General features: G+C 48.6%; 1 protein-coding gene across 7 annotated transcripts in view; it reads left to right on the top strand.

The window, feature by feature from the left end:
• Positions 1–16,880, top strand: part of supt20 (SPT20 homolog, SAGA complex component) — a 49,223-nt gene that overhangs the window by 21,023 nt on the left and 11,320 nt on the right. For 2 of the 7 annotated variants that reach the window (XM_055936854.1, XM_055936853.1), the window contains exons 14-23: positions 1,070–1,102; positions 3,032–3,146; positions 4,312–4,420; positions 4,569–4,775; positions 7,823–8,117; positions 9,791–9,939; positions 10,772–10,827; positions 11,770–11,880; positions 13,509–13,602; positions 16,310–16,389. In XM_055936854.1, the coding sequence (XP_055792829.1) occupies positions 1,070–1,102; positions 3,032–3,146; positions 4,312–4,420; positions 4,569–4,775; positions 7,823–8,117; positions 9,791–9,939; positions 10,772–10,827; positions 11,770–11,880; positions 13,509–13,602; positions 16,310–16,389 (1,249 nt within the window). The remainder of the gene's footprint in view (positions 1–1,069; positions 1,103–3,031; positions 3,147–4,311; positions 4,421–4,568; positions 4,776–7,822; positions 8,118–9,790; positions 9,940–10,771; positions 10,828–11,769; positions 11,881–13,508; positions 13,603–16,309; positions 16,390–16,880) is intronic. The other 5 variants (XR_008761141.1, XM_055936858.1, XM_055936856.1 and 2 more) reach the window with 4 other exon arrangements.

Below are 16,880 nucleotides of genomic sequence, written 5' to 3'. Positions count from 1 at the left end.
TTCAGCTCCTACACCCATCGTAAGGAGGGGGGGGGGGGACAGCAGCGACCTTCAGCTCCTACACCCATCGTAAGGAGGGGGGCCTGGGGGTGGGGGGGGGGGCAGCAGCGACCTTCAGCTCCTACACCCATCGTAAGGAGGGGGGGGTGGGGGGGGACAGCAGCGATCTTCAGCTCCTACACCCATCGTAAGGAGGGGGGGCTGGGGGTGGGGGGGGGACAGCAGCGACCTTCAGCTCCTACACCCATCGTAAGGAGGGGGGGGCTGGGGGTGGGGGGGGGACAGCAGCGATCTTCAGCTCCTACACCCATCGTAAGGAGGGGGGGCTGGGGGTGGGGGGGGGGGCAGCAGTGATCTTCAGCTCCTACACCCATCGTAAGGAGGGGGGGTTGGGGGGGGGGGGACAGCAGCGACCTTCAGCTCCTACACCCATCGTAAGGAGGGGGGGTGGGGGGGGACAGCAACGACCTTCAGCTCCTACACCCATCGTAAGGAGGGGGGGCTGGGGGGGGGGGGGGGGGGCAGCAGCGATCTTCAGCTCCTACACCCATCGTAAGGAGGGGGGGGTGGGGCAGCAGCGATCTTCAGCTCCTACACCCATCGTAAGGAGGGGGGGGGGTGGGGGGGGGACAGCAACGACCTTCAGCTCCTACACCCATCGTAAGGAGGGGGGGCTGGGGGGGGGGGGGGCAGCAGCGATTTTCAGCTCCTACACCCATCGTAAGAAAGGGGGGGGGGCTGGGGGGGGGGGGGGGGCAGCAGCGACCTTCAGCTCCTACACCCATCGTAAGGAGGGGGGGCTGGGGGGGGGGGGGCAGCAGCGATCTTCAGCTCCTACACCCATCGTAAGGAGGGGGGGCTTGGGGGGGGGGGGGGCAGCAGCGACCTTCAGCTCCTACACCCATCGTAAGGAGGGGGGGCTGGGGGGGGCAGCAGCGATCTTCAGCTCCTACACCCATCGTAAGGAGGGGGCTGGGGGGGTGCAACGCGACAGAGGACAATTTTATGTCACATTCTAGAAACAGAATATTTTGACTGATTTTTTTTTTCTTGTCTTTTTTCCCACCAGTTTCCTAATAGGCTCAAAGATAGATGCCGATCGGTAAGTGGACTAACAGTGACTGTGTGCTTGTCCTTTCTGTACATGTGTTCTGTGTTGTAGGCTGTTTGATTTGATTAGTATCCCAATGGAAAAAACTAGTCTTACCGGGGTCAGACACAGAACGAAAAAGACATTACAGACAAAATACTTTACAGTTTACGTTGAAAGACAGTGGTAGACATTACAAACATTTTAACAATTTAGGCATTTACAGACAGTTAAAATACCTAAAAGGTAACACATTTAACTTTCAATAAGCACTTATTCAATAAGTTATTGGATCGGTATCTGTCCAGTCATGTGGTTGACTGTGTTGTAGGCTGTTGACTGGTTGTAGGCGGTTGACTGTGTTGACTGTTGTTCACTGTTGACTGGTTGTAGGCGGTTGACTGTGTTGACTGGTTGTAGACTGTGTTGACTGTTGTTGACTGTGTTGACTGGTTGTAGGCGGTTGACTGTGTTGACTGGTTGTAGACTGTGTTGACTGTTGTTGACTGTGTTGTTGACTGTGTTGTTGACTGTTGACTGTTGTAGACTGTTGACTGTGTTGTAGACTGTTGACTGTGTTGTAGGCTGTTGACTGTGTTGACTGTTGTTGACTGTTGACTGGTTGTAGGCGGTTGACTGTGTTGACTGGTTGTAGACTGTGTTGACTGGTTGTAGACTGTGTTGACTGTTGTTGACTGTGTTGTAGGCTGTTGACTGTGTTGTAGACTGTTGACTGTGTTGTAGACTGTTGACTGTGTTGTAGACTGTTGACTGTGTTGACTGTGTTGTAGGCTGTTGACTGTGTTGTTGACTGTGTTGTAGACTGTGCTGTAGGCTGTTGACTGTGTTGTAGGCTGTTGACTGTGTTGTAGACTGTGTTGTAGACTGTGTTGTAGACTGTGTTGTAGACTGTGTTGTAGGCTGTTGACTGTGTTGTAGGCTGTTGACTGTGTTGTAGGCTGTTGACTGTGTTGTAGACTGTTGACTGTGTTGTAGACTGTTGACTGTGTTGTAGACTGTGTTGTAGACTGTGTTGACTGTGTTGTAGACTGTGTTGACTGTGTTGTAGACTGTGTTGACTGTGTTGTAGACTGTGTTGTAGACTGTGTTGTAGGCTGTTGACTGTGTTGTAGACTGTGTTGTTGACTGTTGTGGTAGACTGTTGTTGACTGTGTTGTAGACTTCTGACTGTTGTTGACTGGTTGTAGGCGGTTGACTGTGTTGTAGACTGTTGACTGGTTATAGGCGGTTGACTCTATTGACTGTTGTTGACTGTGTTGTAGACTGTTGACTGTGTTGTAGGCTGTTGACTGTGTTGACTGGTTGTAGGCGGTTGACTCTATTGACTGTTGTTGACTGTGTTGTTGACTGTGTTGTAGACTGTTGACTGTGTTGACTGGTTGTAGGCGGTTGACTCTATTGACTGTGTTGTAGGCTGTTGACTGTGTTGACTGTGTTGTAGACTGTTGACTGGTTGTAGGCGGCTGACTGTTGTTGACTGGTTGTATGCGGTTGACTGTTGTTGACTGTGTTGTAGGCTGTTGACTGTGTTGTAGACTGTTGACTGTGTTGTAGACTGTTGACTGTGTTGTAGACTGTTGACTGTGTTGTAGGCTGTTGACTGTGTTGTAGGCTGTTGACTGGTTGTAGGCGGTTGACTGTTGTTGACTGTGTTGTAGGCTGTTGACTGTGTTGTAGACTGTTGACTGGTTATAGGTGGTTGACTGTGTTGTAGACTGTTGACTGTAGTGTAGGCGGTTGACTATTGACTGTGTTGTAGGCGGTTGACTATTGACTGTGTTGTAGGATGTTGACTGTGTTGTAGGCGGTTGACTATTGACTGTGTTGTAGACTGTTGACAAAAAAGGATGCTTTTCCGAGGTTCCTGTCCCTGTATAGGGGTGTGTATGAGTCCGACATGATGTTTGTGTGTGTTTCTAGGTTCCTGTCCCAGTATAAGGGTGTGTATGAGTCAGACGTGAAGTGCCAGGTGAAGATGTCTCATAACTCAGGATTCGTGGGACAGAACCGGGTCTCACCCAGCAGAGAGACGGAGGTACACACAACTAAAATTAATCATTTCCTCACATCAGTCTCATTCTGAACGTCGTTGACTTCGTAAATCTGCACAAACCCGAGTCTTACTAATCATTCCGTACCACACAAATGTATTTGATTATTTATTTACTAACAAGCTAAACGATAATACAAGATACACACACACACACACACACACACACACACACACACACACACACACACACACACACGGTATAGATTATTGGTCAGAAATGTAATATGATAACAAGTCCCTAGCGGACTAATACAACCGTAGCGTTGATTGTGAAGAGGTTCCTTGGTCTTCTTCAACCTTGTGTTGCGTTTCGGGGTCGTGACCTAATCGTAGACCTCAGCTGCAGCTTGTGGCCCTTCTAGTCTGATATGTCCATTCTTAACTCAAATGCTTTAAACCCTCGGGTAGAAAGGGGGCGTTTTACGTCTTGCTGACACGCTCTCTGGGTTCCCTGGAGGGGGGCGTAAGCTAGTTACGAGGCAAGGTATCACAATTTACTATGATCTCGTTTAGAGAAGTAAAATCACAATCTTATCGTCACAACAAAACAAAAAAAATTCTCTTTATCCTGGATATTTTCCACACAACGTAAAGTATGTAAACATGATATACACCGTGTGAAAACTCTAGGAAGTTACAATGTTTTCATTATACTGTCTTCATGCAACTTTGAATGACATCACAAAATAGACATTCGTCTTCCACGTTCCATCTCTCATCATTACCAACATTTTTAGAGGATGAAATGTATTGTCTCGGTGTCCATTGTTTGATGTTGTAGTTTAGGGCGGTAAAACTCATCATAAGGCAGGCAACACACACTTTCCGATCACTCAAACTAGGCCCCCGGAAGGAATCGTCTGTTGCCTCTGTAGAGCTGATTCACTGTAACCTGATTCACTGTAACCTGATTCACTGTATCCTGATTCACTGTAACCTGATCCACTGTCACCTGATCCACTGTAACCTGATTCACTGTAACCTGATTCACTGTAACCTGATTCACTGTAACCTGATTCACTGTAACCTGATCCTTTGGATCCTCACAGGAGAGTCATGACACACTGTAGAACCGGCTCTCACCCAGCAGAGGGACGGAGCTGGTTGATGTTGTTGATTCACCTAATGCCCCGTTGTGTGTCCCCAGGCGGATGGTCTATCAGCCCTGGTTCAGTCGTCGGGTGTGTTGGGGAAGGGGGTGAAGCACCGGCCTCCCCCTATCAAACTACCCTCCGCGTCGGGCAGCAGCTCCACGGGTAACCCTCTCTCTAACCAGCCTGGAGGCCTGGGGCTGCATCTCATTCCACTCTGTTGTTCACTCCCCAATCGCACATCTGATTGGTGCTAACTCCTATCCCCCCCCCCTCCCCCCCTCTCTCTCTCTCTCCATATCTCTCTCGCCAGGTAACCTGTATAGTTCAGCCCAGGCTACCAGTGGTCTCCTTAAGTGTCCTACGCCCCCCCCAGGAACAGGCCCTGGCTCAGTCAAGCCCCAGTCTCTGAGTAGGAAGCACTCTGTGGAGCTGGGGCAGGGGTTACAGCTGGGGGGTCAGTTAGGGCAGGTGGGGTTGTTGTCCCCGGTAGCCCTATCTCCCATGGGGACAACACAGAGTGAGTACCAGACCTGTCTGTCAGTCTGTCTGTCCTGTCTGTCTGTCAGTCTCTGTCTTTCCTGTCTGTCTGTCTGTCCTACCTGTCTGTCTGTCTGTCCTACCTGTCTGTCAGTCTCTGTCCTGTCTGTCTGTCTGTCAGTCTGTCTGTCTGTCAGTCAGTCTCTGTCTGTCTGTCCTATCTGTCTGCCTGTCTGTCTGTCTGTCAGTCTCTGTCTGGTCTGTCTGTCTGTCTGTCAGTCTCTGTCTGTCTGTCTGTCAAACAGTCTATCAGTCTGTCTGTCAGTCTCTGTCTGTCTGTCTGTCTGTCTGTCTGTCTGTCTCTCTCTGTCCTATCTGTCCTGTCTGTCTGTCAATCAGTCTGTCAAACAGTCTATCAGTCAGTCTGTCAAACAGTCTGTCTGTCAGTCTGTCAAACAGTCTGTCTGTCAGTCTGTCAAACAGTCTGTCTGTCAGTCTGTCAAACAGTCTGTCTGTCAGTCTGTCAAACAGTCTGTCTGTCAGTCTGTCAAACAGTCTATCAGTCAGTCTGTCAAACAGTCTGTCAGTCAGTCTGTCAAACAGTCTGTCTGTCAGTCTGTCAAACAGTCTATCAGTCAGTCTGTCAAACAGTCTGTCTGTCAGTCTGTCAAACAGTCTGTCAGTCAGTCTGTCAAACAGTCTGTCTGTCAGTCTGTCAAACAGTCTGTCTGTCAGTCAGTCTGTCAAACAGTCTATCAGTCAGTCTGTCAAACAGTCTGTCAGTCAGTCTGTCAAACAGTCTGTCTGTCAGTCAGTCTGTCAAACAGTCTGTCTGTCAGTCTGTCATGCCTTGGTATAGCCCCTGCCAGAGGCTCTACGTACCCAGGAAGGTCTGACAGGTGTCAGATTGGAAAACAAACCCACATTATATCTCTATAAGCAGATGATATTTAACTATTCCCATTCCTATTGGTTTAGCTCTTTTTATCAAATCAATCTTTATTTGCCACATGCGCCGCCACATGCGCCGCCACATGCGCCGCCACATGCGCCGCCACGGTGAAGTGTAGACTTTACCATGAAATGTTAACTTACAAGCCCTTAACCAACAATTCAGTTCAAGAAGAGTTAAGAAAATATTTACTAAATAAACTAAAGTAAAAAGTAACACAATAAAACAGCAATACTGAGGCTATATACAAGGGGTACCGAGTCAATGTTTATTGTGGTAATTTGTACATGTAGGTAGGTGTAAATTGACTATGCATAGATAATAAACAGCGAGCCGCAGAAGTGTACTAAACAAATCGGGGTGGGGTCAATGTAAATAGTCTGGTGGCCATTTGATTAATTGCTCAGCAGTCTTATGGTTTAGGGGTAGAAGCTGTTCAGGAGACTTTTGGTCCTAGACTTGGCGATCCGGTACCACTTGCCGTGTGGTAGCAGAGAGAACAGTCTATGACTTGGGTGATTGGAGTCTCTGACAATTTTTTGGGCCTTTCCTCTGACACCGTCTGGTATAAAGGTCCTGGATGGCAGGAAGCTTGGCCCCAGTGATGTACTGGGCTGTACGCACTACCCTCTGTAGCGCCTTACGGACAGATGCCGAGCAGTTACCATACCAGGCGGTGATGCAACCACTCAGGATGCTCTCGGTGGTGCAGCTGTATAACCTTTTGAGAATCTGGGGACCCATGCCTAATCAACATTTAATTTAGAGTTACAAAATGTATTTGTGTAAGTCAGAAGCTATGCCCCCACGGGAGCTTGAGTGACAACAATAGTTCGAATGACTTCACGTTCAATTGGACAAATGTATTTTTTTTTCGAGTATCTTGGTGTAAAAACTATTTATGAACTTCAACCTGTCCAACAGCAGCTTTGTAGCCGTACTGCAGTTAAGGAAGAACTAGACAGATGGATAGACCTGCCGTTATCACGGTTGGGTAGAATTAATCTGATCAAAAATTAATGTTTTCCCCAGACTGTATCCTGGTCGCATACAAAAAATTACTTTTAATGACCTCAATAAATATCTGTCGGACTTTTTATATGGCACAGAAAAAGACCAAGGTTGAAAGTTAGTGAACTGCAGCTACCATATAATGTAGGAGACCTGGCGCTACCTAATTCATTACTATAATGTAGGAGACCAGGTCTCCTACACGGCTCAATCTTCTTTAAAAAATGACTCAAATGCCTTCTCTCTGACCCCCCCCTCTTCTCTCCCCCTCTCTTCTCCTTGACACCCCTCTCTTCTCCTTGACCCCCCTCTTCTCTCCCTCTCTCCTCCCTGACCCCCCTTTCTTCTCCTTGACCCCCCTCTTCTCTCCCCCTCTCCTCCCTGACCCCCCTTTCTTCTCTCTGACCCCCCCTCTTCTCTCCCTCTCTCCTCCCTGACCCCCCTTTCTTCTCCTTGACCCCCCTCTTCTCTCCCTCTCTCCTCCCTGACCCCCCTTTCTTCTCCTTGACCCCCCTCTTCTCTCCCTCTCTCCTCCCTGACCCCCCTTTCTTCTCCTTGACCCCCCTCTTCTCTCCCCCTCTCCTCCCTGACCCCCCTTTCTTCTCTCTGACCCCCCCTCTTCTCTCCCTCTCTCCTCCCTGACCCCCCTTTCTTCTCCTTGACCCCCCTCTTCTCTCCTCCCTGACCCCCCTTTCTTCTCCTTGACCCCCCTCTTCTCTCCCCCTCTCCTCCCTGACCCCCCTTTCTTCTCTCTGACCCCCCCTCTTCTCTCCCTCTCTCCTCCCTGACCCCCCTTTCTTCTCTCTGACCCCCCCTCTTCTCCTTGACCCTCCTCTTCTCTCCCCCTATTCTCTCTGACCCCCCCTCTTCTCTCCCCCTCTTCTCTCTGACCCCCCCTCTTCTCTCCCCCTCTTCTCTCTGACCCCCCCTCTTCTCTCCCCCTCTTCTCTCTGACCCCCCCTCTTCTCTCCCCCTCTCCTCCCTGACCACCCTCTTCTCACCCCTTCTTCTTCCTGACTCTCTCTTTCCCCTCCCCCCTCTTCTCCCTGACCCGCTTTTCCCTCCCCCCTCTTCTCCCTGACTCTCTCTTCTCTCCCTCTCTTGTCTCTGACCTCCTCTCTCAGGATCAGGGACCCCCAAACCCTCCACCCCCACCAGCACCCCCTGTTCCACCCCTCACCCCCCCGACTCCCTCCTCTCCCTCTGTCCCCTCCCGTCCTCTGTCACCCCCACCCCTCTGGAACCCCAGACCCTCCTGGCTCCGTACCCCCAGCAGCAGCTGTCCCTGTCCCAGGCGTTGCCCGTCATGACCATCCCGCTACCCACCATGGGAACCTCCATCCCAACGGGAACCACCTCCTCTCAGGTCATGGCTAACCCTGCTGGACTCAACTTCATCAACGTGGTGGGATCCGTCTGGTAAGGACTGACACAGTCTAGTGGTTCTTAAACCTCTCCTCGGGGATCCCCAACTCTTCCATGTATTTGATCTATAACCGGAGTTAGCGAAACCTGATTCCATTCGTCAACTAATCGTCAAGCGTCTGACGAGGTGAATCAGGTAAACTAGTTCACGGCTACAACAACATTGTGAAACGTCTGGGGGGGAATCTCTGGGAAGAGGTTTGAAAACCGCTCCACCAATCGACTTCCTCTATCCGTTTTGTTGAGGGTTCTGCTTCTCTGTAGGCACAAGGATCTGTCTGGGAAAGCTTCTGACTGGAGACGCTAGACTTAAAGCATTGTCTCTCACGATGACTGTCACTTGCAGTCTGTACTCCATCGGTCTCCTCTCTCTTCCTGCTCGTTGCTCATATAGGTCTGCAGGGTGGTACAATGCAACCTCTCTTCTCTGCCTCTTCTTCATCTCTGAAATATCATTGAATACACCTCAAGGTCTTTTAAACCAAAACATTTCTCATGACCTATTTTGGATTTTCTCTCTTTCTCTCTCTCTCTCTCTCTCTCTCTCTCTCTCTCTCTCTCTCTCTCCCTGTCTCTCTCTCTCTCTCTCTCTCCCTGTCTCTCTCTCTCCCTGTCTCTCTCTCTCTCTCTCTCCCTGTCTCTCTCTCTCTCTCTCCCTGTCTCTCTCTCCCTGTCTCTCTCTCCCTGTCTCTCTCTCTCTCTCCCTGTCTCTCTCTCTCTCTCTCTCCCTGTCTCTCTCTCTCTCTCCCTGTCTCTCTCTCTCTCTCTCTGTCTCTCTGTCTCTCTCCCTGTCTCTCTCTCTCTCTCTCTCTCCCTGTCTCTCTCTCTCTCTCTCTCTCTCTCCCTGTCTCTCTCTCTCCCTGTCTCTCTCTCCCTGTCTCTCTCTCTGTCTCTCTCTCTCTCTCTCTCTCTCTCTCTCTCTCTCTCTCTCTCTGTCTCTCTCTCTCTCTCTCTCTCTCTGTCTCTCTCTCTCTCTCTCTCCCTGTCTCTCTCTCTCTCCCTGTCTCTCTCGCTCTCCCTGTCTCTCGCTCTCTCTCTCTCTCTCTCTCTCTCTCCCTGTCTCTCTCTCTCTCTCTCTCTCTCTCTCTGTCTCTCTCTCTGTCTCTCTCTCTCTCTCTCCCTGTCTCTCTCCCCCTGTCTCTCTCTCTCTCTCGCTGTCTCTCTCTCTCTCTCGCTGTCTCTCTCTCTCTCTCCCTGTCTCTCTCTCCCTGTCTCTCGCTGTCTCTCTCTCTCTCTCTCTCTCTCTCTCTCTCTCTCTCTCTCTCTCTCTCTCTCTCTCTCTCTCTCTCTTGTATTTACAATGGTGTTTGTTCTTCACTGGTTGCCCTTTTCTTGTGACAACAGGTCACAAATCTTGCTGCTGTGATGGCACACTGTGGAATTTCTCCCAGTAGATATGGGAGTTTATCAAAATTGGATTTGTTTTCAAATTCTTTGTGGATCTGTGTGATCTGAGGGAAATATGTCTCTCTAATATGGTCATACATTGGGCAGGAGGTTAGGAAGTGCACCTCAGTTTCCACCTCATTTTGTGGGCAGTGTGCACTCTCTCTCCCGGTCTCTCTCTCTCCCGGTCTCTCTCTCTCCCGGTCTCTCTCTCTCTGTGTTTCTCTCTCTCTCTCTCTCTCCGTGTCTCATCTCTCTGTTTCTCTTTCCATGTCTCTCAGCAGTCCCCAGACTCTGATGAATTCTAGTCAGATGTTGGGTCCTGGTCTCAACCTGAGTGGTCTAGGAGGACTGATGCCCACCATGCAACCAGCCACACAAACAGGTATAAAACACACACTGCCCACCATGCAACCAGCCACACAAACAGGTATAAAAAACACACTGCCTACCATGCAACCAGCCACACAAACAGGTATAAAAAACACACTGCCTACCATGCAACCAGCCACACAAACAGGTATAACACACACTGCCTACCATGCAACCAGACACACAAACAGGTATAAAACACACACACACTCAGAGACTGGATAATACACACTGCCTACCACAGAGACTGGTTAATACACACTGCCTACCACAGAGACTGGTTAATACACACTGCCTACCACAGAGACTGGATAATACACTCTGCCTACCACAGAGACTGGATAATACACTCTGCCTACCACAGAGACTGGATAATACACTCTGCCTACCACAGAGACTGGTTAATACACACTGCCTACCACAGAGACTGGTTAATACACACTGCCTACCACAGAGACTGGATAATACACTCTGCCTACCACAGAGACTGGATAATACACTCTGCCTACCACAGACTGGATAATACACACTGCCTACCACAGAGACTGGATAATACACTCTGCCTACCACAGAGACTGATACAACACACTGCCTACCACAGAGACTGGATAATACACACTGCCTACCACAGAGACTGATACAACACACTGCCTACCACAGAGACTGGATAATACACACTGCCTACCACAGAGACTGGATAATACACTCTGCCTACCACAGACTGGATAATACACACTGCCTACCACAGAGACTGGTTAATACACTTTTCCTACCACAGAGACTGGTTAATACACTTTTCCTACCACAGACTGGATAATACACTCTGCCTACCACAGAGACTGATACAACACACTGCCAGCTGTCTCATCGTGTGTGTTTGTGTTCCCCAGGGAGTCCGTTTGGTTTGAACAGTAGTCCAGGCCTTAGACCCCTCAACCTGCTACAGGTACCACTACCTCTCTCTCTCTCTCTCTCTCTCTCTCTCTCTCTCTCTCTCTCTCTCTCTCTCTCTCTCTCTCTCTCTCTCTCTCTCTCTCTCTCTCTCTCTCTCCGCCTCGCCTCCTCTCTCTCTCTCTCTCTCCCTCTCTCTCTCTCCCTCCGCCTCTCTCTCTCTCTCTCTCTCTCTCTCTCTCTCTCTCTCTCTCCCTCTCCCTCTCCCTCTCCCTCTCCCTCTCCCTCCCCACCTCTCTCTCTCTCTCTCTCTCTCTCTCTTTCCCTCCGCCTCCCCACCTCTCTCCTCTCTCTCTCCCTCCGCCTCCCCTCTACTCTCCTCTCTCTCCCTCTCGCCTCCCCTTCTCTTCACACTGGGACAATGGGCTGAATCCCAAACTTGAGATCTAACCTTCTGTCTCTCCTTCTTCCCTTCATCCATCTCTTTTGTCTCTCTCCCTCTCTCTCTCTCTCTCTCTCTCTCTCTCTCTCTCTCTCTCTCCCCCCTCCCCCATCTCTCTCCTCCCCCATCTCTCTCCTCCCCCATCTCTCTCCTCCCCCTCCCTCCCTCCTCCTCCTCCATCTCTCTCCTCCCCCATCTCTCTCTTCCTCCCTCTCCCTCCGTCCTCCTCCATCTCTCTCCTCCATCTCTCCTCCTCTCTCCCTCCCTCCTCCTCCTCTCTCCGTCCCTCCTCCTCCATCTCTCTCCTCCTCTCTCCCTCCCTCCTCCTCCCCCATCTCTCTCCTCCTCTCTCCCTCCCTCCTCCTCCCCCATCTCTCCTCCTCCCTCTCCCTCCCTCCTCCTCCCCCATCTCTCTCCTCCCCCATCTCTCTCTTCCTCCCTCCCTCTCCCTCCGTCCTCCTCCATCTCTCTCCTCCTCCCTCCCCCTCCCTCCTCCCCCTCCCTCCTCCCCCTCCCTCCCTCCTCCTCCCCCATCTCTCTCCTCTCTCCCTCCAGATCCCGACAGGTCCTCTGATCTTTAACTCTTTACAGCAGCAGCAGCTCTCCCAGTTCTCTCCTCAACAGAGTCAGTCTGCTACATCCAGCCCACAGCAGCAAGGAGACATGGTACGACACACACCTTCTGCCTCAGTCAGTCTGCTACGTCCAGCCCACAGTAACCTCGTCACCCAGGCTATTGTTCACAGCACATATACACTACCGGTCAAAAGTTTTAGAGGACTTTCTCATTCCAGGGTTTTTCTTTCTTTTTTACTATTTTCTACATTGTAGAATAATAGTGAAAAACTATGAATTAACACATATGGAATCATGTAGAAACCTAAAAAGTGTCAAACAAATCAAAATATATATTTGAGATTCTTCAAATAGCCACCCTTTACCTTGATGACAGCTTTGCACACTATTGACATTCTCTCAACCAGCTTCACCTGGAATGGTTTTCCAACAGTCTTGAAGGAGTTCTCACATATGCTGAGCACTTGTTGGCTGCTTTTCCTTCACTCTGTGGTCCAACTCATCCCAAACCATCTAAATTGGGTTGAGGGATTGTGGAGGCCATGTCATCTGATGGAGCACTCCATCACTCTCCTTCTTGGTCAAATAACCCTTACACATCCTGGAGGTGTGTTGGGTCATTGTCCTGTTGAAAAAAAATCGCTGAGTGTCACCAGCAAAGCACCATCACACCTCCTCTTCCATGCTTCACGGTGGGAACCACACATGCAGAGATCATCTGTTCACCTACTCTGCGTCTCACAAAGACACGGCGGTTGGAACCACAACTCTCAAATTTGGACTCATCAGACCAAAGGACAGATTTCCACCGGTCTAATGTCCATTGCTCGTGTTTCTTGGCCCAAGCAAGTCTCTTCTTCATTTTGGTGTCCTTTTGTAGTAGTTTCTTTGCAGCAATTCGACCATGAAGGCCTGATTCACGCAGTGTCCTCTGAACAGTTGATGTTGAGATGTGTCTGTTACTTGAACTCTGTGAAGCATTTATTTGGGCTGCAATCTGAGGTGCAGTTAACTTTAATGAACTTATCCTCTGCAGCAGAGGTAACTCTGGGTCTTCCTTTCCTGTGGCGGTCCTCATGAGAGCCAGTTTCATCATAGCGCTTGATGGTTTTTGTGACTACACTTGAAGAAACTTTCAAAGTTCTTGAAATGTTCCGTATTGACTGACCTTCATGTCTTAAAGTAATGATGGAGTTTCGTTTCTCTTTGCTTATTTGAGCTGTTCTTGCCATAATATGGACTTGGTTTTTTACCAAATAGGGCTATCTTCTGTATACCAACCCTACCTTGTCACAACACAACTGATTGGCTCAAATGCATTAAGAAGGAAAGAAATTCCACAAATTAACTTTTAACAAGGCACGCCTGTTAATTGAAATGCATTCCAGGTGACTACCTCATGAAGCTGGTTGAGAGAATGCCAAGATTGTGCAAAGCTGTCATCAAGGCAAAGGGTGGCTACTTTGAAGAATCTCAAATATAAAATATATTTTGATTTGTTTAACACTTTTTTTGGTTACTACATGATTCCATATGTGTTATTTCATAGTGTTGATGTCTTCACTATTATTCTACAATGTAGATAATAGTAAAAATGAAGAAAAACCCTTGAATGAGTAGGTGTTCTAAAACTTCTAACCGGTAGTAATGATATTAAGCTCTCAGCAACAAAGAGTTGTCTCTGTGGTGATGACCTCTAACCTCTGCCCTGGTTTTAGGGTGATCAGGGGTCAGACCAGGGTATGGGTGCTCAACAGACTGCTGTCATCAACCTGACTGGAGTAGGAGGCTTCATGTCCCCACAGACAGCAGGTAGGACACACACTCTAATACACACTCTGTTTCTGTTTCTCTCTCTGTCGTTCTTTCTGTCTCTGTCGCTCTCTCTCTTCCTGTCGCTCTCTCTCTTCCTGTCGCTCTCTCTCTTCCTGTCGCTCTCTCTCTTCCTGTCGCTCTCTCTCTTCCTGTCGCTCTCTCTCTTCCTGTCGCTCTCTCTCTTCCTGTCGCTCGCTCTCTTCCTGTCGCTCGCTCTCTTCCTGTCGCTCTCTCTCTTCCTGTCGCTCGCTCTCTTCCTGTCGCTCGCTCTCTCTCTGTCGCTCTCTCTCTCTCTGTCGCTCTCTCTCTCTCTGTCGCTCTCTCTCTCTCTGTCGCTCTCTCTCTCTCTGTCGCTCTCTCTCTCTCTGTCGCTCTCTCTCTTCCTGTCGCTCTCTCTCTGTCGCTCTCTCTCTCCCTCTCGCTCTCTCTCTGTCGCTCGCTCTCTCTCTCTCTCTCTCTCTGTCTTTCTCTCTCTCTCTCTGTCACTCTCTTGCTCTCTCTGTCACTCTCTTGCTCTCTCTCTCTCTCTCTCTCTCTCACACACACACACACACACACACACACACACACACACACACACACACACAAACTCTTAATCACTTACACAATCTCTCTCTTTGTAAATGTTTGACTCTTTCTTCAGTAACACGACCTGTACATTTTCACCAGTCAAACTGAAAACAACAAACAAGACATTACTGATGTGTTATCAAATGTAGTACTACTGGCCCAACAAGTTCATAGTTCAAAAGCAATGTGTTAAGTGCAACATTTACCATAAACCTCTTTTGTAATCTGATTAGTAAACTGAGCAATACGTGAATAGTTGCCTCTTTACAAGGCACATTGTTAAATTAAAGTCCCTCACTGTAGATCGCATACACAATATATACAAAAGTATGTGGACACATCTTCACATTTAGTGGATTCTGCTATTTCAGGCACACCCGTTTCTGATAGGTGTATCAAATCGAGAACACAGCCATGCAATCTCCATAGACAAACAGTGGCAGTAGAATGGCCCGTACTGAAGAGCTCAGTGACTTTCAACGTGGAAACCTTCATAGGATGCCAACTTTACAAAAAGTAAATTCGTAAAATTTCTGCCCTGCTAAACTGTAAGTGCTGTTATTGTGAAGTGGAAATGTTCAGCACAAGATCTGTTCGTCGGGAGCTTCATGAAATGGGTTTCCATGGCCGAGTAGCCGCACACAAGCATAAGATCACCATGTGCAATTTCAAGCGTCGGCTGGAGTGGTGTAAAGCTCGCCGCCACTGGACTCTGGAGCAGTGGATCCCGCTTCAACATCTGGCAGTCCGAAGGACAAATCTGGGTTTGGCTACCTGCCAGAATGCATAGTGCCAACTGTAAAGTTTGGTGGAGGAGCAATAATGGTTTAGGGCTGTTTTTCATGGTTCGGGCCCCTTAGTTCCAGTGAAGGGAAATCTTATCTCCAGAGCACACAATGACATTCTAGACAATTCTGTTCCTCCAACTTTGTGGCAACAGTTTTGGGAAGGCCATTTCCTGTTTCAGCATGATAATGTCCCCGTGCACAAAGCGAGGTCCATACAGAAATGGTTTGTCGAGATCGGTGTGGAAGAACCTGACAGGCCTCCACAGAGCCCTGACCTCAACCCCATGGAACACCATTGGGATGCATTGGAATGCCGATTGTGAGCCAGAACTAATCGCCAAACATCAGTGCCCGACCTCACTAATGCTCTTGTGGCTGAATGGCCGCAAGTCCCCGCAGAAATCTTCCAACATCTAGTGAAACGCCTTCCCAGAAGAGTGGAGGTTGTTATAGCAGCAAAAGGGGGGGGGGGGGGGTACCAACTCCATATTAATGCCCATGATTTTGGAATGAGATGTTCCACGAGCAGGTGTCCACATACTTTTGTTCATGTAGTGTATCAGTGTCCCTCACTGTAAATCAAAACCTGATAATCCATTTACTACAGTAGAAAAACATCCGACCCGTCACTCTGTTCTGCTCTGTTCTGTAGTGTGTTTAAAAGTAACCTGTAAAAAGGTCACACTGATGTAATAAGTCAAAGGTCAAACTACACTTCCCCCACTTCTCTGCTACATTCTCTCCTTTTTTTTGTTTCTGTTGTTTCCTCCCACCCCACCCTTCTTTTTTCCCTCCGTCTGTCGTCCTTCCACTCCTCCTTCTGTCCTCCCCGCTTTGTCGTCTATCCTCCTCTCCTCCTTCTGTCCTCCCCCGCTTTGTCGTCTATCCTCCACTCCTCCTTCTGTCCTCCCCCGCTTTGTCGTCTATCCTCCACTCCTCCTTCTGTCCTCCCCCGCTTTGTCGTCTATCCTCCTCTCCTCCTTCTGTCCTCCCCCGCTTTGTCGTCTATCCTCCTCTCCTCCCTCACCAACTTATCCTCTACCTATATCCCCCTGTTTTCCTTTGCTACCCCCTGACCTGGCTTCATCCCTCTCTCCCTGCCATGTCCTCCCCTGCCATCCCTAACTTCCCCATCGTTCTGTCTCTCCTGCCTTCCTCCTCTTCTCCCTCTTTCCATCCTCTCTTCCTCACTCCTCCCTCTTTCCATCATCCCTCCTTTCCTCCCTCCTTTCCTCTATCCCTCTCCTCCCTCTTTCCATCCTCCCTCCTCTCTTCCTCTCCTCTTTCCATCCTCCCTCTCCTCCCTCCTCCCTCCCTCCCTCTCCTCCCTCCATACTGTACTGTAGTGCTGTCCCAGTTAGGCTGTGGTCTGGATGGCTCTGGTCCCCCCCTGCCCTCTCCAAGGCTTCAGCAGCCGCAGATACAAGTAATGCACACACTCTAATATACACCTATATACATACAGACTGTATATCTATAAATATACTGTATATCTATATTATACACCTATATACATATCTATACATACATACTATATTTATATTATACATATCTATACATCTATATTATACATATCGATACATAGACTGTATATCTATATATTATACATATCTATACACAGACTGTATATATTATACACCTATATACAGACTGTATATCTATAACTAGACTGTATATCTATATTATACACCTATATACATATCTATACATACATACTATATTTATATTATACATATCTATACATCTATATTATACATATCGATACATAGACTGTATATCTATATATTATACATATCTATACACAGACTGTATATATTATACACCTATATACAGACTGTATATCTATAACTAGACTGTATATCTATATTATACACCTATATACATATCCATACATACATACTATATTTATATTATACA

This window comes from Salvelinus fontinalis, chromosome 10 (assembly GCF_029448725.1).
Source record: "Salvelinus fontinalis isolate EN_2023a chromosome 10, ASM2944872v1, whole genome shotgun sequence".
Taxonomy (NCBI): Eukaryota; Metazoa; Chordata; class Actinopteri; order Salmoniformes; family Salmonidae; genus Salvelinus; species Salvelinus fontinalis.
The sequence above is the reverse complement of the archived record's forward strand: the minus strand, read 5'-3'. Positions and strand labels throughout refer to the sequence as shown.